This window comes from Labeo rohita, chromosome 5 (genome assembly GCF_022985175.1).
Source record: "Labeo rohita strain BAU-BD-2019 chromosome 5, IGBB_LRoh.1.0, whole genome shotgun sequence".
NCBI classification, from domain to species: Eukaryota; Metazoa; Chordata; class Actinopteri; order Cypriniformes; family Cyprinidae; genus Labeo; species Labeo rohita.
Genome location: NC_066873.1, coordinates 41859875 through 41886007, shown reverse-complemented (window position 1 = coordinate 41886007; position 26133 = coordinate 41859875). Strand labels below are relative to the sequence as shown.

Sequence of the window (26133 nt, the reverse complement as noted above, 5' to 3'; positions counted from 1 at the left end):
TGTCCCAGATGTATATGGCTTTTTTTTTTTAGATTAACTAGAAAAATAATAGATTAATTAGAAAAATAATCAATCTCTGTGAGTCCATATAATGGAAATGTACATGACCCTCAAAGTTGATGTGCGTTAACATAAATTAATTTAGGTGTGAATATTCGGTGGCGCATTACTATCAAAAACAAAACTAATCCCCTGCATTCTCAGTAGCTCTCATGTCAGGAGAAAACGAAGACTCTTACTGTACACTCTCAGAAATAAGGGTACAAAAGCTGTCACTGGGGCAGTACCTTTTCAATAGGTACACCATTGTACCTAAAGGATCCATACTGGTACCTTAAAGGTACATATTAGCACCTAAAGAGTACATATTAGTAACTAAAAAGTACAAAGTGTAACTTTTGAAAAGGTACCGCCCCAGTGACAGCTTTTGTACCTTTATTTCTGAGAGTGTATGTTCACTTTTACACCCAACTACAAAACACCTGCATTGCTTATAAGACATTATCACTACAGTTGCTGTCCCAGACAAAAAATTGGCATTGTGAATTAATCGTGGCGATTTTTGTGATCGTGGCTCCTAATCTGTGGTCCTGTGTCATACAGTGAGAAAGGTTTAAAGACGGCCGTTGTCACGGTCTTGCCACCAATGATAGCCTATAATCAGTTTCTGACAATGTCAGAAATTCAGTCTGGTCATCGCACAGTGTGTGTGCTGCCATGACCCACGGTTACTGACCAGCCAATAAAAATGCCACATGAAATTAATGTGACATGGCGCTAAAACTTAAAACTGCTTACCTCAAGCTCTTATTAGTTTTTCTTTCGCCACTTCCACATTTTTCAGCACACATAAAAACTACAACGGCAAAAGTGTGATTCTTTATGCTCTTCAATTGTTTAAATGTCTTTTTCTCGTTAATCTACACTCTGTACCTCATAATGCCAAAATAAAAACAATTTTAAAAGTGTTTGTAAGTTTACTAAAAAGTAAAAACGGAAACATCACATTTACATAAGTATAAGACCCTTTACTCAGTACTCAGTTGAAGCACATTTGGCAGCGATTACAGCCTTTGGTCTATTTGGGTATGACACAACAAGCTTTGCACACCTGGATTTGGGGATTTTCTGCCATTCTTCTTTGCAAATCCTCTCAAGCTTGGTCAGGCTGGATGGGGACCATCGGTGGACAGCCATTTTTTTTCAGGTCTCTAGAGATTTTCGATAGGGTTCAACTCACGGCACTGGCTGGGTCACTCTAGGACATTCACAGATCGGTGGAGTGTTGCAGAGATGTTTGTCCTTCTGTAGGTTTTTCCTCTCTGCATATATGATCATATATCATATATGATGGAGCTCAACTAGAGTGGCCATCAGGTTCTTGGTCACCTGTCTAGACAAGACCCATCTCCATCAATTGCTCAGTTGGGCGACCAGCTTTTGGAAGAGTCCTGGTTGTGCCAAACTTCTTCCATTTGAAAATTATGGAAACCACTGTGCTCTTGGGAACCTTCAGTGCAGCAGAAAAATTTTTGTAGCCTTCCCCAGATCTGTGCCTCGATACAATCATGTCTCTGAGCTCTGCAGGCAGTTCTTTTGACCTCATGGCTTGGTTTTTGCTCTGAAATGCATTGTCAGCTGTGAGTCCTTTTATGGAGAGGTGTGTGCCTTTCCAAATCATGTCCAATCAATTTATTTACCACAAGTGGACTCCAGTCAATGTATAGAAACATTTTAGCAATGATCAAGAGAAATTGGAGGCACCTGATCTAAATTTCAAGTGTTGTTGCAAAGGGTCTGACATAAATGTGATATTTAAGATTTTTCTTTTTAATAAATTGACAGAAATTCTGTTTTCACCTTGTCATTCTGAGGTACAAATTGTAGATTAATGAGAAAAAAATTAAACAATTGTAGCATCAGGCTGCGACATAACAAAATTGAAAAAAGTGAAGGGGGTCTGAATACTTTCTGAATGAATTCTGATGAAGCAACAATTTTTAAAAATTCAAAACCATTTTTTCTGGTCTAAAATGACTGAACACCAGAGGGTTAAAACATCACTTATGGGCATCTGTCATATGTGTTCATGCTTGGTGTAAATGTCAACATGTTGATAATCGTGATGTAAGCACGTTGGAAGCACAGAGAACAGTCACTTTTCACATGAGCTTTAATACATGCTTACATCATTCTTCACAAAATGCTAGTGTTTATGTCAAGTGAATGCATATACGACAGTCAAAAGCAATGGTTTATTAGTTTAAAGTAAAAAGTTTTAAAGTAAAAAAGAAAATTTTAAAGTAAAAAGAAAATTTTAAACACCTATCGTTTTGCTTCAGAAGACATTGATTCATCCACCGGGGTCATAGGCATTCCTGTGTTCAGTGTGTAATTTTTGAAGAGTAAACTTTGAGGGTCCTGTACACTTACATCATAATCAAAGAGATGGATTATTTTTCTAAAAATATTTGTGTTCATCTGAAGAAATAAAGATACATAGATCAATAATAATTTTTATTTTTGGGTGGAGTTTCCTTTTAACACATACTCATTTAAAAAAAAAAAACAGCATTTCATGACAAATGTTTCTTCAGTGGTTTTCACTTGAATGTCTGTTTGTACATAATGGATTGTTTATCTGAATTTAACAGGGAGCAGAAGAGCAAGAACGCAATTTCTGGTTTAGCTCTGACCTTAATCCTGATCCAGTTTTTGTGTCAGGTAATATATCCATGACTGTGCTTGATGCCCTTAAAACATGTGACACTTTCAGGGTGAATAAGAATGTAAATGACGTAAAGAAAGAAATAGTCATCCTAAGAGCTGATGGAGCTGCTGTAAAGAAGGACTTCCCCTGCTGTCTTATTGAAAAAAATGAGAACTTAAAAATAACCTTCATCAAAAAGGGAAAAAATGCTTTTACAGTGAAAGAGAAACAAGAAAGACTTTTACCAGGCCTAGTCACATTTTACATTAAAACGACAGGAAAAAAGAATATGAAATACATAATGAAAAATAATGAACTGGCAGAAAAAGCTGATTGTGTTTGTGTTTATGCATTCAGAGGAGAGAATGTTGAAACTGCTCTTGAGCGTGATGGACGATTCATTGATACAATTTTCCAGAAACTCTGTGTCCTCACCCTGGAATCTAGAGAAGGAGCAAAGAAGAATCAAAAATCAAAAAGACATGAAATGTCCAACCGTGTTGAGCATCTTGATAAGAAGACATTTCAGATAATTGATACTGGTCACAAACGACCTGATATCCAAAAGAAACTAATTCAAGTCAAGACTGAATCTGATGTAGCTTCAGCTGCTGATTCAGCACAAAATGACCCAGGCCAGCATCCCATTGGCACTGAACAAAAAACAATTCAAGAGAGAGAGACAAATTCCGCAGGTCCTTCAGCTATAGGGCCAGCAACACAGAATACTTCTGGAATTATTTCTGGAAAATCTTTCTCCACTGACATTGAGGAATTTCTCCAGTCTCTGTGTGAAGATGTCCTGAAAAAGCTAAAACAGCGAAAGAACCCCCAAGTTCAAAAGTTCATCCAAGAAGAATATGACAAAGGCGTTCAATGTTTCACTGAGGTGAACAAAGTAAAGCAGATCATGACACTCTCTGACTCTGTGTGTATGATCGAAGTTGATAATTCTGACCAAGGAACTGGCTTCTTAGTCTTTGACAGGTTCATCCTCACTAACGCTCATGTTGTTAAGAACTTCATTAATCCTGGCACACTTAAACTTTCAGGTGCTCTGAAGGCTGTGTTTAATTATGAAATTCTGAGATCTGAGGGAAATGTTCTATCAGTAAAAGATGTCATTGTTGCTTACAGTTATGAAAAGGACGACAGGCGCAGATTCCATGATTTTGCTCTTCTTGAATTGGAAGCTGCACCTGATAACTGTACTGAATTGTTTGAACGGTATAAGCATGCCTCCCCTCCTAACCGTGGTGGGATCTACATTGTAGGACACCCAAATGGTAAGGTTAAGAAGATGGACCCTTGCTTCATCATTGGGAGTGAGAATCAACTACAGAGTATAAATAAACACATATCTGAGAATATTTCCTGTCCATATGTGTCATGGGGATGTTGGCCATATCTACATCAGAACCGGATAACCTACGACTCTTGTTTCTTTCATGGATCTTCTGGCTCTCCAGTGTTTGATGAACACTGCTATCTGATTGGTATACATTCTGGTGGTTTTCATTACGAAGAAGAAAAAGAGATAGGAGTGTTATTGAATTTGCCTATTCCATGCCATCCATCATAGAAGCTATTGTCACACAGGTCAAGAAAAGAAGTGACATTTTAAAATTGCTCTCTAAATTTAAAACTATACGTGAAAATTTTGACCTCAGTCCCCTTGAGGATACATGTGGCACAAACATGCCCGTAAATGAAGAACATCAGAGGGATAAAGATGAGAAAATGGAAATGGATGCTTAAAACACTGGGTCCTTGAATACTGCTTGAAGACCCACACATTTCCTGGAAATATTTGACAGATGGTTGTCTTACCATTAAAATACAATATTAAAAAATCCATAGAACTAAAACAGATGTTTTTAATCATATAATAGAATCGGACAAAATCATTTTGCAGAGCTGACAACTTTTTTTTTTTAATCTAAAGGATGACTTTAATGCTATTCCTGAATTAGAAGCAACAGAATCAGACTGACTGGAAATTGGAAGATGCTAAAGAACCTTGAATGAAGTTTCCTTGGGGGGAGGTGCGAAGTCTTCGTTTCAGTTAGAGACCTAAAAATCAGACTGAGATTTGTCAGTGTCATTATCGGTTTAATTTTTCAAATAATTTTTAGAGATGATGCAGATGATCATATTTTTGATCAAAGACCAAAGATTAAGTTATAGTTCAATCTTTGTGTATTCTTTACATTTTTATTCATATATACATGTGTATTCATATATATTGATATCAGTGGCGATTTCTTTAAGACTGCAAGGGAAGCTCAGCTTCCCCTATAATGTCACAAAATTAATGGTCAAATTATGTACTATTGTATTAATATTTTATTGACTAAAAATGCGTTAGAAAACGTTCATCTCAAAGACGAGTTCGTTCAGAATCAGTTAGATATAGCAGGTCGGCTGACTTAATTTTCTTCTCATACATTCCCGTAGCGTCACAGTGCATTTCCCCGTTGAAGCCCAGCGTCCATTGACTTCAATGCGGCTGCTTTGAACGTTTTTTTTTCAGTGCTTTGAAACTAGACGGTCATTGGATAAACGCTGCGATTATGTCCCGCCCACGGACGCTCAGCGTCTCTGGGGGTGAATGAGGAGCAAATGAGGAGTGGGCTGGCCTGGACTCCGAGCTTCTGCGTGATGATTGGAGGGTCTGTCGAAAGATTGCATCTCCTTTTGACTGACAGCGATTTTGTACTATAAGGAATCGCTGAAGCTATTCGCGCTCAGTCCCATCGCGGATTTCTCATGTTCAGTCGAAATAAAAACTGCTGCAACCTATTTCTTTATATTTGCTTGGCGAAATTGCTTGATTTTCATCATACATTTCACACAATTATACACCACATTCCTTGTTTCACTTTTACAGAGTTTAATATTTTTTTTAGATCGTTCATTCCGGTGTAGAAAGGAGCTTCTCCTGTTTAAAGCGGCTCAAGTCCTACACCCGAAACACAATGGGCCAAGGCCGTTTAAGCAGCCTAGCTCTGCTGGCCATTGAGAGGACACTGGTCAAGTCACTGGAAAAGACGCCTAGTTGGTACGACAGGGTCACAGACCATTTTCTTGAAAAGGAACGTAGGGCAGAATTTACTTTTAAATAAATAGACAATTTTATGATGTAGGCCGAAAATGAGCTTCCCCTATTTGACAGACCAGTAGCCGCCACTGATTGATATACATACTCATTTAACAAATCATTCACTCATATATTCTTTATACTAATTTCGTATATTCTTTTTTTACTTTACATTTATGTTGATGTTTCAAAGTGGTTTTACATTGATTTATCTTAATTATTATGTTTTTGTTGTCAGAGATCATGTTTCCATTTTAATCCTCTTAGATTGACACTAATACAACAAATTAACCAATATGACAACTTGTAATTGGAAACAATCAAATGTGTATCTCCACTAAAATAAATACATTTAGAATGAACAAATTTGAGTGTGTTATCAGTGTTCTGTTCATGATCAATTTGATGTAAATTACATTAAACATTAGAAATACAGCTTTAATGTTTGTACCACTTTTATTATTCCATTAGTGTATACCTTGTCTAATGCATGTGTTGCTGTGTGTTTTGATTTTTTATTATGCTGAGAAGCTTCTAAGCTTTGTGAATATTTTGTACAGATTAAATGCTATAACAATTAATAAAACAACCTTCATTTGTATTTCACATATGATATTACAATAAAAACCCCATCAAGTCTTGATGAGTGCATTTTTTGTGCCGTGTTGGTGTAATTTCTAATAAAACAAGTTTTCATGGATCATGGAATCAAAGCTTAAGGTATTTCAAATGGATGTGTTTTAATGTAAACAAAATGAATCCATTTAGTGACTGGAATCTATGATGAGATAATTCAGTCACCAAAATAATATCTTTATGTATTAATTTGAACTTTTGTTTGCCAGAAAACTCACCACTGAGCTCTGCTGTAATATGTGTGTGAGATCACAAATTTACACACAGGTACTGTGAGGATCTTTCCATCAGGTCCTGCAGAAAGGGATGCTGGGATAGCGTGGAGAAAGGAATCTTCTTCTTATCCTTAAACCCCAACTCCTTAAACACCTTCAGCAGCTCCTAAACACACAACACAACATGCAATACAGCTCCATACAGACCCTTGATTAGACCATCTGCTGGCAGTGTTCCAAAACCAAGTGAAATACTTTAAAGTGAACATCTACTAGTTTAATTAATATATTATTATTGTGAATTACCGTAATGACAATAAGTCAATCAAACAAGATTAATAATTAATTGAATTAAAAATAATGTCCCAATGTAAATCTTAAAGGTTCAAAAAATTATTTCTTCTTTGGAGGGTGGTGAAATATGATAAGTTCTCTTCGAACTTTTAATCTTAGAAAAGACTGCTAACTGCGTCACAGGTGTGTTTATGTGTGTCTGATCATGAGGTTGAGTGCTCTGGCGAAGCCCTGGGCCGGGTTGAGGATGGGGGCAGAAACACAGCAGCACGTTCAGATAGTCCAGCATCAGCAGACTGTGCTATTTATTATGAATGTTATTGAATTAATATTAAATAACTACTCAGTGCTACTGACATGTTGATGGATGATTTGTGCTTTTTTGGGGGGAATGACACAAATCTGTATAGCAGCTATTTTAATTATTTTCTGTTCTAAGTTCTTGTTTTCATTTCCTCAGTATACCTCCAATAAAAAAATCCTGTGATCTTAATTACATTTCTGTACAACTGAACTGAGTGAGACAAAAAAAAAAAAAAGTCTTAACATTTTAATGCTACTCAGTGACAGATTTGGCTGCGCAAACCAACCATAACTGAACACTTGAACTAGGGCTGTCAAACGATTAATCGTGATTAATCACATACAAAATAAAAGTCTGAGTTTGCCTATATGTGTGTACTGTGTGAAATTATGTATTTATATCTAAATACAAACACATTCATGTATATATTTAAGAAATATTTACAAGTATATATATTATAATTTTTATATAATTTATATTATATATAAATACATTTTGTTTGTACATAAATATCATATTTCTCTTAAATATATACATTAATTTGTGTGCATATATACATAATAATTACACAGTACACACACTTATATTAGGCAAACTTTTATTTTGTATGCGATTAATCGCAATTAATCATTTGACAGCCCTTGTTTGAACCTATAAGAAAAAGAACACGTCTTTCTACTTTTTAAATCATTTAATTTCCACTGTAGTCTGTGCCCACTAAAAGTGCTTGAGATTTTGGATGTAAATCAAACAAAGACATTGTTTCAAAGTCCTTATCACTACAAGGCTCTTGTGTAAAATAATCATAAATGTGTCACGTATTTTTGTCAGTAAACACGCACTAAGATGATGAAGATAGCGGTAAATGGTCTTTAATAATTCCACAGATTGATAAATCTAAATCCACATTCAGAAGAGCTTATGAGACACATATACAAACACCGTTAAAGATCCCACAAAGACTAACTGAACAGCCAGGAACTAATTTCAGCATTTCCGTCACACCCTGCCAGTGCAAAAATAAATAGTTGCTGTTATCATTGTTTTTGACTCATGTTATCGTCTATTTTAATAAATAAGCTTATATGACATCAAAATTTTACATACCAGTTAAATTTCAATTTCGATTTCACAGCAAATTTTAAGAATTTTAAGAAAGGAGGGGCAGAGAAGAGCAACAATAATGTACAGTAGCCATGTAGAAAATAATGTTTTTTACATTTTTACAATATCAGTTAAAAACAAAAAGCACAATAAATCAAATACAGATAAATATAAGGTATGCAATGTAGGACATTTAAACTTAAAAAAAAAAAGTTCAGAAAGCTTATAAAAATGGAAGGAAAATTAAGGTCAGCCTTCTAAACTAGAATATAAAGGCTTATTAGCCTGACAGGGCTTTAGGTAAATGCAGTACATGAAACTGATCTTCTCAGACGATTATAGCTAAACATCAAATAAGCCATGATTTACCAAAGAATTACACGCTCCAAAATAGTAGGTGGCGGTCATTTTTATGATGACTTATAACCTGCCGGAAAACGAACAGAAGAAATTGGAAATTTTTGGCGCGCGCTCCAGGAGATGATGACTCACCGGTCGGAAAACTGCGGGAAACGGACGACGCGCACTTTCTCCTGCTTCACTGCAACTCTCACATAAGGTAACGTTTTAACACAAATATAATTTATGATATTACACCAGAGTGATTTCTACTTAATAATAGATGTTTTGTTTTTTTACATATGGATAAACCTAAATTTCTGCAAACACCTAACTTACTCCTGTATGTGGCAGGTTTCGGTTTTCAAATGCTCTAAATGTGGAAAAATGTTGTGACTTGTTTGTGAAAGAAAGAAAGCAACTTACTTGGTGTGTATGAACATCAAAGGTTGTAAATGCAGTGATGCAGTGGCAAAGGTTTTTTTGGTTGGGGTTTCCTTTGTGAACGAATTGTCACGAATTTGCATTCTCTTTTCTATTGTGCGGCTTTCGTGAATGAGATTTTGCTGGACGACAATAAATGAATGTGTCCGCATTTAAGTTTTTGGTTACTTTACTTTTTTGTGAGATATTAATCGTTGGACTCAACATTTGTGTATTCACAGAAACAGTGAATTGCCAACATCACACTTGATCATCACCAGTAAAGAAGAACAGCAGCGTTTTGAACTTTTCGGTGACAAAATACAAAAGAATCATGAATCAACCAAATAACTAAATTACAAACACTGGTTTTCTAAGCTTGGCTGTTTATATTCTTTATTGAACAGTTTATTGAATTGTTAAGTCTGAATGTAAATGGTTGGTGAAGCTGTGAATATCTGTTTCAGAAAATGCAGTCTGATAGCAATAGTGGAGCCAGAAGGGTGTCACAAACTAATGACAATATCCAGGTAAGCTCATTATATTGGAACAACTTGTCACTTAATGCGTTTTTTTAAAGATCAATTTGTTAAAACTGTTTAATTTATATTTAGCCAATTAAATGTGTCTCTGCAAAAAGAATATAAACACGAAATTCAGCAACAGATGTGCTCTGCGTCTTATTTATAGTCAGCTGATTTCAATATCAAAGCCAGCAACAGCTGAAAATGCGTAATGGAACTGGTGAAAGAACTTAGTGCATCACTTTTAATTATCTCTCTGTGTTAAACATGCCAGAATGCCTCAGACTGCAGAAAAGTGTGTTTAATTAGGTATTGTGTGCTTGCTGATAAGAGATGCTTATCTTTTGTGGGTTATATCTGTGGAGATGCGTTACCACGTTGCAGTAGCCCTGTGTAATCTGGCTACCGGGAGCCAATAATAACAACATGCACTCACAACTTCATTTTAATAAGTAGATTTAGTACATATGTGGTTTCAGCAGCCAGATGCATTCTTCAGATACACTTCTCCAGGTATGTCTAAAATGCGTCTCCAGGTTGGGAATGTTCCTTTTTAAAATATATTTCACAACAGATTACAAAATATACATTTTAGTAAGGTTATCTAAATTATTTGGAGGACTTGAAGTAAGGGGCATGCAGTATTAACTTTGATGCTTGTTTCTATGTTAACCACTTTTTTCCCCTCTTTATTTTTAACAACATCAGTTTTCCACAGCATTTCTAGAGGGAAAAATAGACACCAAAAACAATAATAACAATAATAATCAATAAATGGTCATTTTTAAGTGCAGTATAAGAATATACTCAAAGTGCTTGTCATTCACACTGCTTATCAGATTTTATTTTTAAAAACTTACAGCTATCCACCTCAATGCAGAAGTAAGCTGTGAATATGTGAGATTTCCTATTCACTAGCCGCCGTGGGAAAATAATGAGAAGAATAACAAAGTGCAGTGAATGGTAAAACTGAGCTACAAACCAGTGTGTTTATAATTAAGACAATACATTAATATTTTAAGAAACACCAGTTTGCAAAAATTAAGCAGCAAAACAAGTTGTTCTGTACAGCTAACAATAGCCGGAAGTGGGTGATACTGGAAGCCAGACACAAATGGCTGCACCAGGTCTTTTTGGAAAAATAAGGTGGGTAAGATATAAATAAAATTTTAGCTGGACTGTCCCCGGTCTGTGTCTTTGGAAAACATTTTTTTTTTTAACTTCAGTACTAAATGCACAAAAATATTTTTGGTTGATTTTTCTAACCTTGCTCAGAGCATTTGTCGGCTCTGGCTTACAAGGTGTTGAAAGTAAAAATAACTTCCTTGTTTACAACAGCATTTCACAGTCTCTTTCAGTATAAAAGTCTTTACTGCTCACTCATTCATAAAAGCAGTCTCATGTCGCCATCTAATGGTGAAAAAGTAACTAAATTCAACATCATGAACGCCTAAACCATTTCTTATTACTATACTATTATTAAATACTATTATTTACATAAAATATTATTTATTGAATAATAATGTTTAATAAACAACAACAACAGCCATCATAAAAGTTCTTCGGCCATTCAGTCTGCACTCTAATATACAACATCATGTTAAGACATTATGATGCTAAGTTATGTAAAATATAACATTGAGGCTTTGCCCTCAGCCAAAACTATTTGTTCTAGAACAAATAATTAGATGTTTGAGACCAAAGACTGACCGTTAGGTTTACCCCCCAAAAATTATATCTCATGTTTATATATATATAAAAAAAACAAAAACATCAAAGCCAGTGAAAAATTACAGAAAATCTGGTTGAGGTGAGGCTGCTCTCAGCAGGTTCATGAGCACTGAATGGCTGCTGACACCATGGAGCTCCAAAATTATTTTGGATTTGGGCATCCGCCATGACACTCGCTGTGAGAAATACAGCAAGCAGAGTGATAAAAACAGTGAAACTGTTTGAAATCTGTTGTCACTAGAATATCGCACTGCTGGAAAGACTCTCAGCCAATCAGATTCAAACACCAGAAAGAACTGTTGTATAAATTCACACACAGTATGTTATATATGGGAGTAACAAATGCATTCTATTAGGAAACTCACACCCGTAGATTTTCAGGATTCACAATCGCATTCTCTGAAAATCTGAAACAAAATCTAAACAAAAATGGCAGACAGGCTGGAAAATGTAAATCCATTGTCTGACAGTAGAACTACACCTCTGAAAACAGACTGCTGTATTACACTTTTATTTGAGCAGAATATCAAAGATCGCAGCTTACATGTTTGCAGGGTTTTTATTCATTTTCTGCTACTGTTTGTAATTGGGTTATCTGTAGAAAATTTTCTTAGCTCCCAGCCAATAGTAGCAGCCATTGTTTTATTGCTGGGTGTGAGAATCTATATAAAATTTTGATGAAGTTTAGTAATTAAAATATCAAATTATAAAACTAATTATCTGGACTATTTGTTGTAGTTTGTCATCACACCGGTAATCATTTCATCCCTAGTGTCACCTGAAGGTTTACATCCAATTATTGTTTTCTCCGCCCGAGCTGCTCCTGTCAGTTTTGTTGTTCTACACATGATTCAAATGCTCCACCCTCCACCCAAATATAAAAGTCGCTGTCAGTTATTGAAGTTTTGTTAGATGAAGCCATGGTTCACTGTTGCCGTGTCAAAAAGTGAAAAGATTTCGTTTTGTTGATGTAGCCATCTTGAAAATAATTCTGCATATGCTGTTTTAATGCTTCTACTGCATTCTAGGAAAGCATGAATCATACAAGCAAGAAAAAAGAAGAGGGGCTTGGAAATAATGGACGTGATCCACTAAAGGTTTGTTGCATAGTGTGAAATTTCTCTACAAAAACATTTTGGAAAGACTTGTTAGCTGCTTTTAAAATCTATATCACTCTTTTTGCTGTTAATAATTTAATGAAATTTCACATTCATTCACTCAGGAAAGGCCAAACTATTTTTGCAAGGTGGAATGGAAAGAGGGACAATCAAAAAGTCACCTGCAGCAGGTATGAGACTTAGTAATTGAGGTGAGACTTCTCATATGAGTGAATAAATGTACTAAACACTAAAACATAATATAAAACAATAGAGGTGTTCAAAACATTAACAAAAACTAGAGTAGTATATTACTGATACTCAAAATTACACTGCTTGGTACTTAACTGCAATGCCGTTATTTATTATCATATTTTAGATTGGGTCACTGAATAATAAAAATAAAGATTTTCCATTAATTAGTTATCTTCATTTAAAAAATGTCATTGGTTTATCTTTTAATTTAAAACAATTTCATTGAAAATTACCTGTTGTGCACCTCTTGTCTGTTGAATAAGTGGCTGATCCACTTTATGAATAAAACACCTACACTATGGACTTTTTCAAAATAAAAGTGCACATTATGCGCTGTTGCGATCAGTGGTTTTTATATCAGACTGAATTGAGAACTTGTGGATGCAAATTAAATCTGGAAAGTTGTGCAAATACTAATCCACACTATACACTATACAAGTTGGTGGCCAAGTCAACACCTCAAACTCAGTATGCTGCTCAAACCATTCCTGTACCATTTTTGCTTTTTGGCTGGGCATATTATCCTGCTGAAAGAGGCTATAGTAAGATTCCGAAAGAATGGAATAGAATAGAATACCGTTTCCATACAAGGTCTGCAACAATGCTTAGGTAGGTGGTATGTGTCAAAGTAACATCCACATGAATGGCAGGACCCAAGGTTTCCCAGCAGAACACTGCCCTAAGCATCACATTGCCTCTGCCCGCTTGCCTTTTTCCCATACGCAACAAACTGCGATGCACTGTGTATTATGACACCTTTCCGTCAGAACCAACATTAACTTGTTGAGCAATTTGAGCTACAGTAGCACATCTGTTGGTCTGGACCACACGGGCCAGCCTTCGTTCCCCATGTGCATCTGTGAGACTTGGCTATCCATGACCCTGTTGCTGGTTCATTGCTGTTCCTTCCTTGGAACACTTTTGATAGAGACATCAACTCTGTTGACAAAATGTTCACTTGCTGCCTAAAATATCCCATCCACTAACAGGTACTGTGATAAAAAGATAATCAGTGTTATTCACTTCACCTGTCAGTGGTCATAATGTTATTCCTGATCGGTGTATATTATTTGTACAGAATGGAAGGGTTTTTTTCATAGATGTTTAAATAAATGCTTTTGTGTATTACTGTTCTTCTGAATTCAACAGAGTGCTGAAGGCCAAAGCCATACTTTTCATTTCCGCTACAAATTCAAGAAACACGCCGTGGTGTGTGATACATCCAAGACTGTGCTTGATGCTCTTAATAAAAACAAGATTTTCAAAAAGATTAAAGAAGACAACAAGGAGAAAGAAATAGTGATCCAGAGATCCAAAGGAGCAGTTCCTAGAGCGGCTGTGAAGACCGATTTCCCCTGTTGTCTTATTGAAAGAGATGAGCTCTTAGACATATCCTTCATCAAAAATGGTGGAAATAATCCTTCATACGAACCTGAAAGGCTTTCATTCTCCAATCAATCAAAAAACCTAGTGATCTTTTATATTAAAACAAAAGGAGGGCAGAAAGTGAAACATTTAATGGAAAACAATGAGCTGAGAAAGAAAGTTGATGATGTTTGTGTGTACGCGCATTCAAAGAAGACAAGCTGAAGGCTGCTCTAAAACGTGATGGCCGATTCTCCAAACTCATGTTCAAGAAACAATGTGCACTTTCTGAGTTTGGGAGCAAAACAATCCATGAAATGTCAAACACTGTAGAGCATCTTGATGGAAAGCATTTTGAGGTCATTGTGATCAGTGACAACAACCAGCCAGATAGTCAAGATGATTTCTTGAGTGACGTCAACGCTGAAATGAATGAAGCTTCAGCTGCTGATTTGAAAGAAAATGTTGATCCTAACCAGCATCCCATCAACACCAAACAAGACGAAACTCAAAAGAGAAGTACAGTGAAATCCACATATCCTTCAACTACTTCTCCTAAAACAATTCCAGACTCTGAAGAGATTCTAGGAATTCTGCGTACTCAGTTTAAAGATTTACTGGAGACATTAAAGCAACGAGAGAACCTGAAGAACAAATCTGATATCCAAAAGTTCTTCAGAGAAGAATATGATAAATGTGTTCAGAGTTTCTTGGAAGTGAAGAAAGTAAAGCAGCTCATGAGACTTTCTGACTCTGTGTGTCAGATTCGAGTGGAGGGAACCGCCAGAGGAACCGGATTCTTACTGTTTGACAGATTCATCCTCACCAATGCTCATGTTATTGGAGAATTTGACCCTTTCACCAGGAAACTTTCAAAGACCTTCACCGCAGTATTTGGCTTTGAAGATTTGGAAGCAAAGGAGACCATGTGTATGCCGGTCAAGGAAAATGTTGCAGCGTACTATCATGGAAAGTTCAAAAGGACATGTATCTTGACTTTGCTCTTCTTGAACTGAAAGATGCTGATGAAATCCCTGACTGTACTGGATTGCTCAGTCGATACATTAATGGCCCCCCTCCTAACAGTGGTAGGATCTGCATTGTGGGACATCCAGGTGAAGGGGTCAAGAAAATGGACCCCTGCTTCATCATTGGGAAAGAGCATCTACAAGAGGCTGCAGATGAACACCTCTCGGACAATGTCCATTTAATTCATGTGATAACACAACAGTCTTTGGCAGAGAAATGGGAAATGCATGACAACCAGATCATTTATAACACTTGTTTCTTTCACGGATCCTCTGGCTCTCCAGTTTTTGATGAAGACTGCTATCTGATTGGCGTTCACACTGGTGGATATGTGTACAGAGGAAAAAATGGTAAAACTAGGAGCATTATGGAATACGCCTATTCCATGCAGCCCATCCTGGAAAGTATCATCACACAGGCCAAGAAAAGTGAGAGAGCTGACATCTTAAAATTACTCTCTGAATATAAATCTTTAAATATTAACTTGGAAGAAAGTGATGTGGACATGGAAGAAGATCCACAAAATCTGGAGGATTTTATATGAGCAGTGGGACAGTACAGTCTTGAGTCCTGCTTGATGCCACATCCATCTATTTGGATGAAAGACTTTTCATTTATCTTGATGTATTCATATGCGTAAATCTGGAAGATGAGAGGGAGCTGTAGAAATTTAAGCAGCATTTTCTCCACAGAACAGTGTGAGTGTTAGGATGCTGTTTTTTGAGGTTTCGCTTCCTACCCTTGAAGTGTTCATTTTTTGTTTATGAACTTTACTGTGTTTTTTGGGTTTTCTTTAGTTATATTGTGTTAATCCTCCTGTGGTTGTAACCTTACAACAAAAAATTCTGTTTTCTGGAGTGTAAAGGCCGCATTTACACTGGAACAAAAAGATTAGATCTTTTTGCTCACACCTGAGACAGATCGGAAATTGTTGCACACGTGTAATCACAAAAATCCGGACAAGATCAGATTTTTTTTGTATCCAATCTGGGCCACTTCCAAATGTGGATTTTAATTGGATACATATCCAATATCAGGATATCCGACCTACGTCTAAACACGTATATCCGATTCCCCTCTGAATCCCCAATGTGATAATAATACAGAATAATACAGAATAATACCGGCGTGCTATGCGTCGCATTTTATTGAGATGGAAACTTTATATAGGTAAGAAATTGCACATTTAAGAGCTGGTTTTAAACCCCTGCTCCGTGAATTTTATAAGTACAACAGCTACACTACTTAAAGCTACATTATATTTCTCAGCAATGAGGTCATTACGTTTTGTAATTAAACCAACAAGCTTCAATTATTCGCAAGCTTCACACTCGCTCACGCATTCACTTTCTCTTGTTTATTCATTCTAATTTTTGGCGCTACTTTATTTGACTAAAGAATTCTACCTCTAACAAGCTTTAGATAAAATAACAAACGAAAATTACTGTATTTTTCGGGTCTTTATCCATTCAGTCAGATTTTGTGTTGCAAAACATCCATGTCAGCTGTTGTCCATGCTGGAAAATAATAATGGCCACTCAATGTGAATTATGATATAATTCTAATAGCACAGCGATTTAAACCAAACACAGATATCGGATAGCAGTCGGCTCTAAAGCCAAATCTAGGCGGGCCAAAAAAATAAAAAAATCAGATATGGTCAAAAGATTGGATTTCTGCAAGACTTTCAGTGTAAATGCAGCCTTTGTTTCCATACCCTTTTGTTTCTGGTTCATAAGTTTGTTTCATAAGTTTGTATTGCTAATTTGGGATGGGGTTATTAAAGAGGGGGTGACATTTACTTTTTAGACTCGTTTTCTCCTGTTTATGTCAGTAAGGGAGTTAATGTATTTTGTTGTACTTTTGTTTTCTTTTGGTAGCTTGGTTTCCCTTTTTATTAGGTAAATGAGTTATGCTTGTTGTTTGGCCTGAGCCCCCTCTCGAAGCCACTGAGCCCTCCTGCATTTGTAAATTAAAGTGTTTTGTTCTGGATTTAAGTTGTATAGTGGGTTTTCTTTTTGTGAGTTTTTGGGGTTGAGTGTTGAGTGTTGATAACACACAACATTTTTATTTGTTTATCTTTTAATAAATCTGTTTTATATTTTCATTTTTTCTATCCTTTTTGTATTTTGTGCCTCATTTTTGCTATATTAAATAATCATGCTTGACAACATAGTTTGGCCTTATTCTTGACTCAAATAGAACAAAGAACTTTCAGATTGCAAACACATTTATTATTAATATCCTAGTATCCTAGACTTAAAATGCATTATATAAAAACAATGAGGCAATAATGATCGGTTTCATTGAACAAAACTTTTAAAATACACAATGGAATACAAATTAAACTATTTATTTACATTACATATTAATACAAAGGTAACACTTTATTTTGACAGTCCACTTTAGACATTCTACTAACAGTAACATTGCAACTGCAAGTTAACTAGTCATTGGAGTATTAGTAGACTGTCTGCTTAATATCTTCTAACACTCTTCTAAACTTTGCAAGTAAATGTCAACTTATTCTACTAACCCTAAACCTAACTCAACACTTTGCTCTGTTAGTAGACATGTAGTTGCAATTTAATGAGAATTAGCTGACAAGTAGTTGCAAAGTTACTTATAGTTAGTAGAATGTCTAAAGTGGATTATCAAAATAAAGTGTAACCAATACAAACGCCTGCAAAGAGCGCAACTTTAACCAAACATTTAATTCAAATATCTACTTAATGTTTAATTTTTGGCCACCTTTTGGCGACAGAAATGCTACAGACTCTATACTTTCTTCAACAAAAACATGTGGACATCACAACCTTCACAAAAATTTACCATGGTTTTATCGTAGTAAAACTGCTTAATTTTCTTTTGTGTGATTTCTGAATGCTTAAGACAATAAAATCAATCAGACAACTGTATTAAAGTGCTCCTATTATGCAATTTTCAAGGTTGCTAATATTGTTTTATGAGTCTCCTAAAACAGGTTTACATGTATGCAAGGTCAAAAAAAAACTTTAGTTTTCTCCAAAAATAGATTTAATTTTACCTAATTTCTAAATGATTCGTAAACGACTCGTGCGAAGCAGTTCGAAGAATCAGTCTCTCTAAACCCCTAATTTCCGTGAGCCCTCACTGCTGTGATTGGTCAGATGGCGCAGTCCTTTATGATTAGTTTACCTCGTACAGCGCGTGTCGGAAAACGAAACGCTCATTGCCATAACCGAATGACAGCCCTGGAGACTTGTCAATACATAGAAAAGATGGCATCGATTTTACCATAACAATTCGAGCCAGAGTCTGACGATGAAACGGTTGAACCGGGCACATCTCTATGTTGTAAACGTCAACATTGTATAATGCATTAAGCAGCTTTCACACCGAACGCGGAAAGCGCTGCGCTGGCCGCTGGGTTCAGTGTAGCGGCAAAAGTTCAACTAATTTGAACTTGGAGCGCGGTGTGCACGGCTTGCGCGCCAGCAGTGCGCTCCGCTGAGCGTGTGCTTTGGTCGACTCAGAAAATGCCATCCTGGCACGCCGCAAGCAATTGAAATGAATCGGTTTCATAGCGCAGCGCTTTCCGCATTCGGTGTGAAAGCCGTTTCGTGACCCATCCTTTATCATTACTTAAACTAATGAGACAGACAGTCAAGCTGCATCAATCACCAATTTTTAGACTACACAGCTGAACAACAGAACTACAGAAGCGTGATTTAGCCGGTTAGCAAGACATGTGCAGGGTTGTTACACAACATAACATACACAACTACATATTTTGAACGATCGCTAGAAAATACAATCTTTGTAGATTCATTTTTTGGAAGTGAATATAAAACAAATTTACCCTCACAACGTTGGTTACAGCCTCTTCTCGACATGACGTAAACCACATGGAAATTTTACTGTGTTTGTGGGCGGGCAAGTTGTTTGAGACGTAGAACGTGGGCGAGTATTATGCAAATGTGTTACTTCGTAACGCATAGCCGTAACAGAAAAAGATTCGAATTCCCGATGACTCTTCCGGCGATTGTGAGCCGACTCTTTATTTGGATAGACAATAACTTTACAGGTGCTGGTCATATAATTAGAGTATCTTAAATAAGTTGATTTATTTCACTAATTCCATTCAAGAAGTGAAACCTGTATAATGTATACATTCATTCCACACAGACTGATATATTTCAAATGTTTATTTCTTTTAAGTTTGATGATTATAACTGACAACTAATGAAAACCCCAAATTCAGCATCTCAGAAAATTAGAATATTACTTAAGACCAATACAAAGAAAGGATTTTTAGAAATCTTGGCCAACTGAAAAGTATGAACATGTACAGCACTCAATACTTCGTTGTGGCTCCTTTTGCCTGAATTACTGCAGCAATGCAGCGTGGAATGGAGTCGATCAGTCTGTGGCACTGCTCAGGTGTTATGAGAGCCCAGGTTGCTCTGATAGTGGCCTTCAGCTCTTCTGCATTGTTGGGTCTGGCATATCGCATCTTCCTCTTCACAATACCCCATAGATTTTCTATGGGGTTAAGGTCAGGCGAGAGTGCTGGCCAGTTAAGAACAGGGATACCATAGTCCTTAAACCAGGTACTGGTAGCTTTGGCACTGTGTGCAGGTGCCAAGTCCTGTTGGAAAATGAAATCTGCATCTCCATAAAGTTGGTCAGCAGCAGGAAGCATGAAATACTCTAAAACGTCCTGGTATACAGCTGCGTTGACCTTGGACCTCAGAAAACACAGTGGACCAACACCAGCAGATGACATGGCACCCCAAACCATCACTGACTGTGGAAACTCTACACTGGACCTCAGGCAACGTGGATTCTGTGCCTCTCCACTCTTCCTCCAGACTGTGGGACCCTGATTTCCAAAGGAAATGCAAAATTTACTTTCATCAGAGAACATAACTTTGGACCACTCAGCAGCAGTCCAGTCCTTTTTGTCTTTAGCCCAGGTGAGACGCTTCTGACGCCGTCTGTTGTTCAAGAGTGGCAAGGAGTGCGACAGCTGAAACTAATGTCTTGCACACGTCTGTGCGTAGTGGTTCTTGAAGCACTGACTCCAGCTGCAGTCCACTCTTTGCGAATCTCCCCCACATTTTTGAATGGGTTTTGTTTCACAATTCCCTCCAGGGTGCGGTTATCCCTATTGCTTGTACGCTTTTTTTCTACCACATCTTTTCCTTCCCTTCACCTCTCTATTAATGTGCTTGGACACAGAGCTCTGTGAACAGCCAGCCTCTTTTGCAATGACCTTTTGTGTCTTGCCCTCCTTGTGCAAGGTGTCAATGGTCGTCTTTTGGACAACTGTCAAATCAGCAGTCTTCCCCATGATTGTGTAGCCTAAAGAACTAGACTGAGAGACCATTTAAAGGCCTTTGCTGGTGTTTTGAGTTAATTAGCTGATTAGAGTGTGGCACCAGGTGTCATCAATACTGAACCTTTTCACAATATTCTAATTTTCTGAGATACTGAATTTGGGTTTTCATTAGTTGTCAGTTATAATCATCAAAATTAAAAGAAATAAACTCTTGAAATATATCAGTCTGTGTGGAATGAATGTATACATTATACAAGTTTCACTTCTTGAATGGAATTAGTGAAATAAATCAACTTTTTGAAGATATTCTAATTATATGACCAGCACCTGTATATTTGACAAGGCATAATAGGAGCACTTTAATAAAATCATAGGCATAAGTGACTGTCTAGAGCTACAACTGTAACTTATAAATAATACAATATAATTACAATTTATTTATTTATTTACTTTTATATTTTATTAAAGTTCTATTTTGACCCCTACAGAAGGTGTTTTTTTTTTTTTTTTTTACTTCCATTACTTTTTACTTACTTCAGGGAGGAGGCACAACAATATAATTCTGGCTTAGGGCACCCATTTGGACAGCAGTGGCTCTGAAAAGGAGAGACTATGTTAAGATGATATGTTTTATGTGTATGTGCAAAGATGAAAGACAGAAATTTGTATATTTTACAAAGGTATTCACTGGTTTGCATTTGGCTTTTTCAGCTCTTCCACTGTCCTGCAGCTTTAACGCTTTTTTCTTTCTGTAAAGTGTTGTTTTTTGTCCTTACCCCCAGTTGCTGCTTTACTTCCAGATAAAGCCAAACAGCAAGCACCATGTAAGCAGCTGTAGTTCACTGAAGGTGCTGAGCAGCGACAGCTGGTCTTCTTGTAGAAGGTCATTTCATTATCATGTGGCTGAAAAGGGAAAGAAAACATTAGAAGCCTAATTTGAAGTGTAAAGACTGTATTCACTGAATATTGAACAAGCGATTTTTTGGTCACCCAGATGCATGAGGTCTCACAGGGTCCTGCACTGTACTTCATACTCTAACTTAAATGGCCTACTTTGACCTTTCACCCTGAGGAGAAGAACTTGCCACATCCTTCACAAACAGCCCAATTCAGGAAAAACAATTAGCTGAAAATTAAATAGAACTGAGCACTTCCAAGTTTAATATGTAATGCAAGACAAAAATAAGGAAAAAAGATTTTGGAGATCAAAGCATTATGTTGTTTTGTTGTAAATAAATAACAGAGTGCTAAATGGTGTGTAACGTAAACCACTGGCAGACCACAGACAGTCTTTACCTCTACAACATATAATAGAATGTTAATATAAGATATTTAATGTAAAGTATTTCTCAAATGATAATTCTAAAAGTATTTCTGCACCGTGACTATGGGGGCGGAAGCATTTATGACGTAGCCAGGGGGTAAAAGCTTTTTGAATTTGAAGATCAGGGTAAATTTAACATATTTTGTCTGCTGAGAAACATGTAAGTATCTTCTATAGCTTCTGAATGGCAGTCCTAAATGAAAAAAAAGAAAAATGTACAAATCTTTATGATGTTCAAAAGTTTTCACCCCCTAGCTCTTAATGCATTGGGTTTTCTTCTGAAGCATCAGTGAGTGTTTGAACCTTCTGTAATAGTTGCATATGAGTCCCTCAGTTGTCCTCATTGTGAAAAGATGGATCTCAAAATCTTACAGTCACTGTTTGAAAGGGTTCAAATACACAAAAATGCTGAAAAACTAAAGAGTTTGTGGGACCTGAAGTATTTTTTGAAGAACAGTGGGCAGTTTAACTGTTCAGGACAAAGTCGGGACTCTATCACTATGGAAGACAAATGACTGACTCAAGAAAATAAAAGTAAATAAATAAATAAAAATTAATAATCAAATGAAATCATCAGCTAGCTAGTTAAACTGCACCATATAGATGGGCTGAAAACAGCTGATAACTACAAAAGCATTAGATAACTAACTGGATACCATCTTACATCAAAGAAGCTATCAAAGTGACTATGAGTAATTACTTAAATTTTATAATTATTTATTTAAAAAAGTGAAATATTCAAAATTAATTTATTTTAACCACACTTGACCAAATGTATTGGCCTTGTTATTCTTGACTCCTAAAGAATACGAACCTCTTTAGAAGTGTTACATCATAAAATCTTGTACTTCAAATCATCTTTATTGGGTGTGGAATGAAGAGCAGGAAATCAGATGAATGTCAGTGAGAAGAGCAGAAGAGAGGAAACCAAAGACGTACAGACACCAGACACGATCAGGTAATTATTTGTATTATTTTTATTATTAATAATAATTATTATCATTACTTTCATTTTATTTTACGAAACCACCGTAAAATTACAATACTTATTACAATCAACGTGCCTTAATTTCTTTAAAATGTATTGACCTTCTATTTTGACAAAAAACAACAACTGGAGCAGTACCCTTAAAAGTACATCTTTGTACCTTTTTTTAACCCTTAATAGGTACATATTAGTACCTTTGTGTAGTAATACGTACCCTAAAGGTACTAATATGTACCTATTAGGAGTAAAAAAAAAAAAAAAAAAAAAAAAAAGGTAAAAGATGTGCATTTAAGAGGACTGCTACAGTGACAAGTTGTTGTACCCCAAAAGGTAGATCCGGCCCCTTTTTTTCTGTGTATAAACAATTCTCATGACAAATTTGGGAAGGTAGTTGGTGCAAGTGTGTAAGCAAATGCAAATAACCGACATAACCAACATAAACACACAGCACTTGCAGAGCATCACTTACTGTGAATCGAAAAATCAGCAGTTCAGCGAAAAATCAGCAGCTGCCGGCAGGAAGTGGCTGTACCTGCTACTTAAACCAGATGTCACTGTGGCTAAAAATTGGATGTGGGGGCAGGAAGACAAACAATTATATTTATATTTATATTTATATTTACATTTACATTTATATTTATATTTATATTTATATTTATATTTATATTTATATTTATATTTATATTTACATTTATATTTATTTATTTATTTATAAGCATATCAATGTATAAACAATGTTAATACGTATTTAAATAAGTTTATATTAGTCAGTATTGTGTGTTATTCAATTAAAAAGGTTTGTCTTCATGGCTAAAGTATTCGATCACATTCGATCAATTGCAAAAGTGATCAGCCTTTTGTTTCGTGGGCCGTTTCTTTTAAGGGAAAGCCTGTCTCCAGTCAATGGCTGTCACACAGGGTTGCAGAGGCAATTGTGGTTCTATAGACTGGATGTGACAGAACCTTTACTTGCCCATTCTGCCTATTCTTACGCCCGCTTTGATATCTAATCTGCAGATCTATCTATCTATCTATCCATCCATCCATCCATCCATCCATCTATCCATCCATCCATCTATCCCCTAAAAATGGTGCTAAATAACACTAAAAGTGGTTAATTGGCCCATAATCTTGGGGAAACCACTTAAGTGCTGTATACCACCTTCTTTAAAGGATGCCAAATGGTGCTATAGAACCATTTAAGATGTTACTTCACTCTCATATGTTTGCTATAAATTGGGAATTTATGCATTTTTTTTGCAAACTTTTATGCAGTTCTGAGGCCAAAAAGTCTTGTGTGGAGGTCCTGGAATATTTCCTTACAGGGGGGCCTTTGGGGCAAAAAGGCTGTTAAAAATTGTAATCCTTTCCCCAACTAAACTAAAAGACTAAGAGAAAGTTAGGGAACATTTTTTATCTTTTCTTTTTGGTTTGTTTTGTCTTATAGTGACTTTAAGACTTACCAAAAATAGTGTGAAGGAGCTGACAGGAACAAATAATTCATTAAAATTAATTAAATTAATTGTCTGCAGAAAAATAACAGTAGAATTTGACTATTATTACTATTATTAGGTAATACTGTTACAAAAACAAGGTGGGATTATTAAGTTATAAATCTTTCTCCTACAGATCATCGTTTGTTCTATTCATAGATACAAAACATGTCCAAAGCATCACTCAAAAAACTGAAGCTTAGTTCTACAAATAGTAATAGAAAATAGTTCTACAAATTAAACAACTGCAGATCCTTCACTCAGGAAAACAAGTAAGCCTGAAAAGTTAGTCACCTTCTGGATTAAAAAAGGAGGAGGACAGAAAGTGTAATGCTTAGTGAAGAGCAAAGCCCTGAGGAAGAGAGTACAATATGTCTGTGTGTATGCATTCAAAGGAGAGAAAATCAAAAATGCTCTTAAACGTGATGGACGATTCAACAGTGTCATTATCCGGAAACACTGTGCGCTCTCTGGGTTTAGTTAAAGGTTAGGGGTTGAGGTAAAGAATGAACTGTCAAATCCTGTAGACGATCTTGACGGAGAGGCTTTCCAGGTAGTTGTTGTCAGTGACAAGAATCAACCTGACAGTCAAGATGATTTCACTCTTTTCAAGACTGAACCTAATGCAGCTTCAGATGCTGATGTGGCAGAAACTGTTGGCTCAAGCCAGAATCTCATCAACACTCGGCAAAAAAAAAAACAAGATGGAAACAAACTCCATGAATCCTTCATCTAAACGCGATGTCGTTAAACCCATCGTAAATTCTGAAGAGATTCTGGGAATTCTGCGTGATCAGTTTCCAGTTTTGCTGAAGCAATTAAAGCAGCGAGAAAAACTAAAGAACAAATCTGATGTTCAAAAGTTCTCCTGAGCAGAATATGGTAAAAGTGTTGAGAATTTCTTGAAGGTGAAGAAAGTGAAGCAGCTCATGAGACTTTCTGACTCTGTGTGTCAGATTCGACAGGAGGGGTCTGCTATGGGAACTGGTTTCTTGCTCTTTGACAGATACGTCCTCCCTAATGCTCATGTTATCAGAGGACCGACTCCTAACGCTGCACAGTTCACAGCTGTGTTTGGTTATGAAGACCTGGATTCAGAGGATACCAAGCACAAACCAGTTAAACAACTCACAGCTTACTTTCATGGAAAGGATGATAAAGAAAGGCATCTTGACTGTGCGCTTCTTGAACTTGTTGACGTTACTAAAATTGCTGAGTATCCTAAATTGGTTAATTGTTACCATCCAAACGCTTCTACTAACAGAGGACAGATCTGCATTGTGGGACATCAAGGGGAAGGGGTTAAGAAAATGGACCCCTGCTTCATCATTGAGAGGGAAAATCGACTAGAGGCAGAAAATAAACACAAAACTGAGAATGCTGATTTTATTCATGTGATGACACAAAAGTCTTTGGAAGAGAAATGGAAATTTCATGAAAACCAGATTACTTACAACTCTTGTTTCTTTCATGGATCTTCTGGCTCTGCAGTTTTTGATGCAGACTGCAAGCTGATTGGTATTCACTCTGGTGGCTATGTGTACGACGGACATGGAAAAACTACTAAGAGTGTCATGGAATACGCCTATTCCATGCAGTCCATTCTGGATATGATCAGAGCGCAGGCTAAGATAAAAGGTTTGCATGAGATAGTCAAAATCTTAGAACCCTACAGAGAACAAAGCAATGTTTCTGAGACTCCAAGGCAACAAAATTACACTGACTGTGAAATGGACATTGAGGTGAACACGAGAGCTTTGAATGAAACTTTCCAAATGCCTCAGACGCTTTATATTTTTGGGAGAAGTGACTGCAAAAATTAAATTCTGAGAGACCTAAAATAGACATAGATGATGGTGTGTTCAAAATGCATTCTATT

General features: G+C 36.4%; 2 protein-coding genes across 2 annotated transcripts; both read left to right on the top strand.

The window, feature by feature from the left end:
* The first annotated feature begins 8860 nt into the window (after window positions 1–8860).
* fam111.1 (family with sequence similarity 111.1) lies at window positions 8861–17173 on the top strand. The gene is given in 8 exon segments (XM_051109266.1): window positions 8861–8922; window positions 9368–9438; window positions 9593–9655; window positions 12409–12477; window positions 12603–12668; window positions 13882–14298; window positions 14301–15075; window positions 15078–17173. Coding segments are annotated over 6 exon segments (1980 nt in total). The 5' UTR covers window positions 8861–8922; window positions 9368–9438; window positions 9593–9595; the 3' UTR covers window positions 15671–17173.
* Window positions 17174–22666: 5493 nt separating this feature from the next.
* On the top strand, window positions 22667–26077 carry LOC127165140 (serine protease FAM111A). The gene is given in 3 exon segments (XM_051109459.1): window positions 22667–22731; window positions 24519–24966; window positions 24968–26077. Coding segments are annotated over 3 exon segments (1623 nt in total).
* Window positions 26078–26133: the final 56 nt, after the last annotated feature.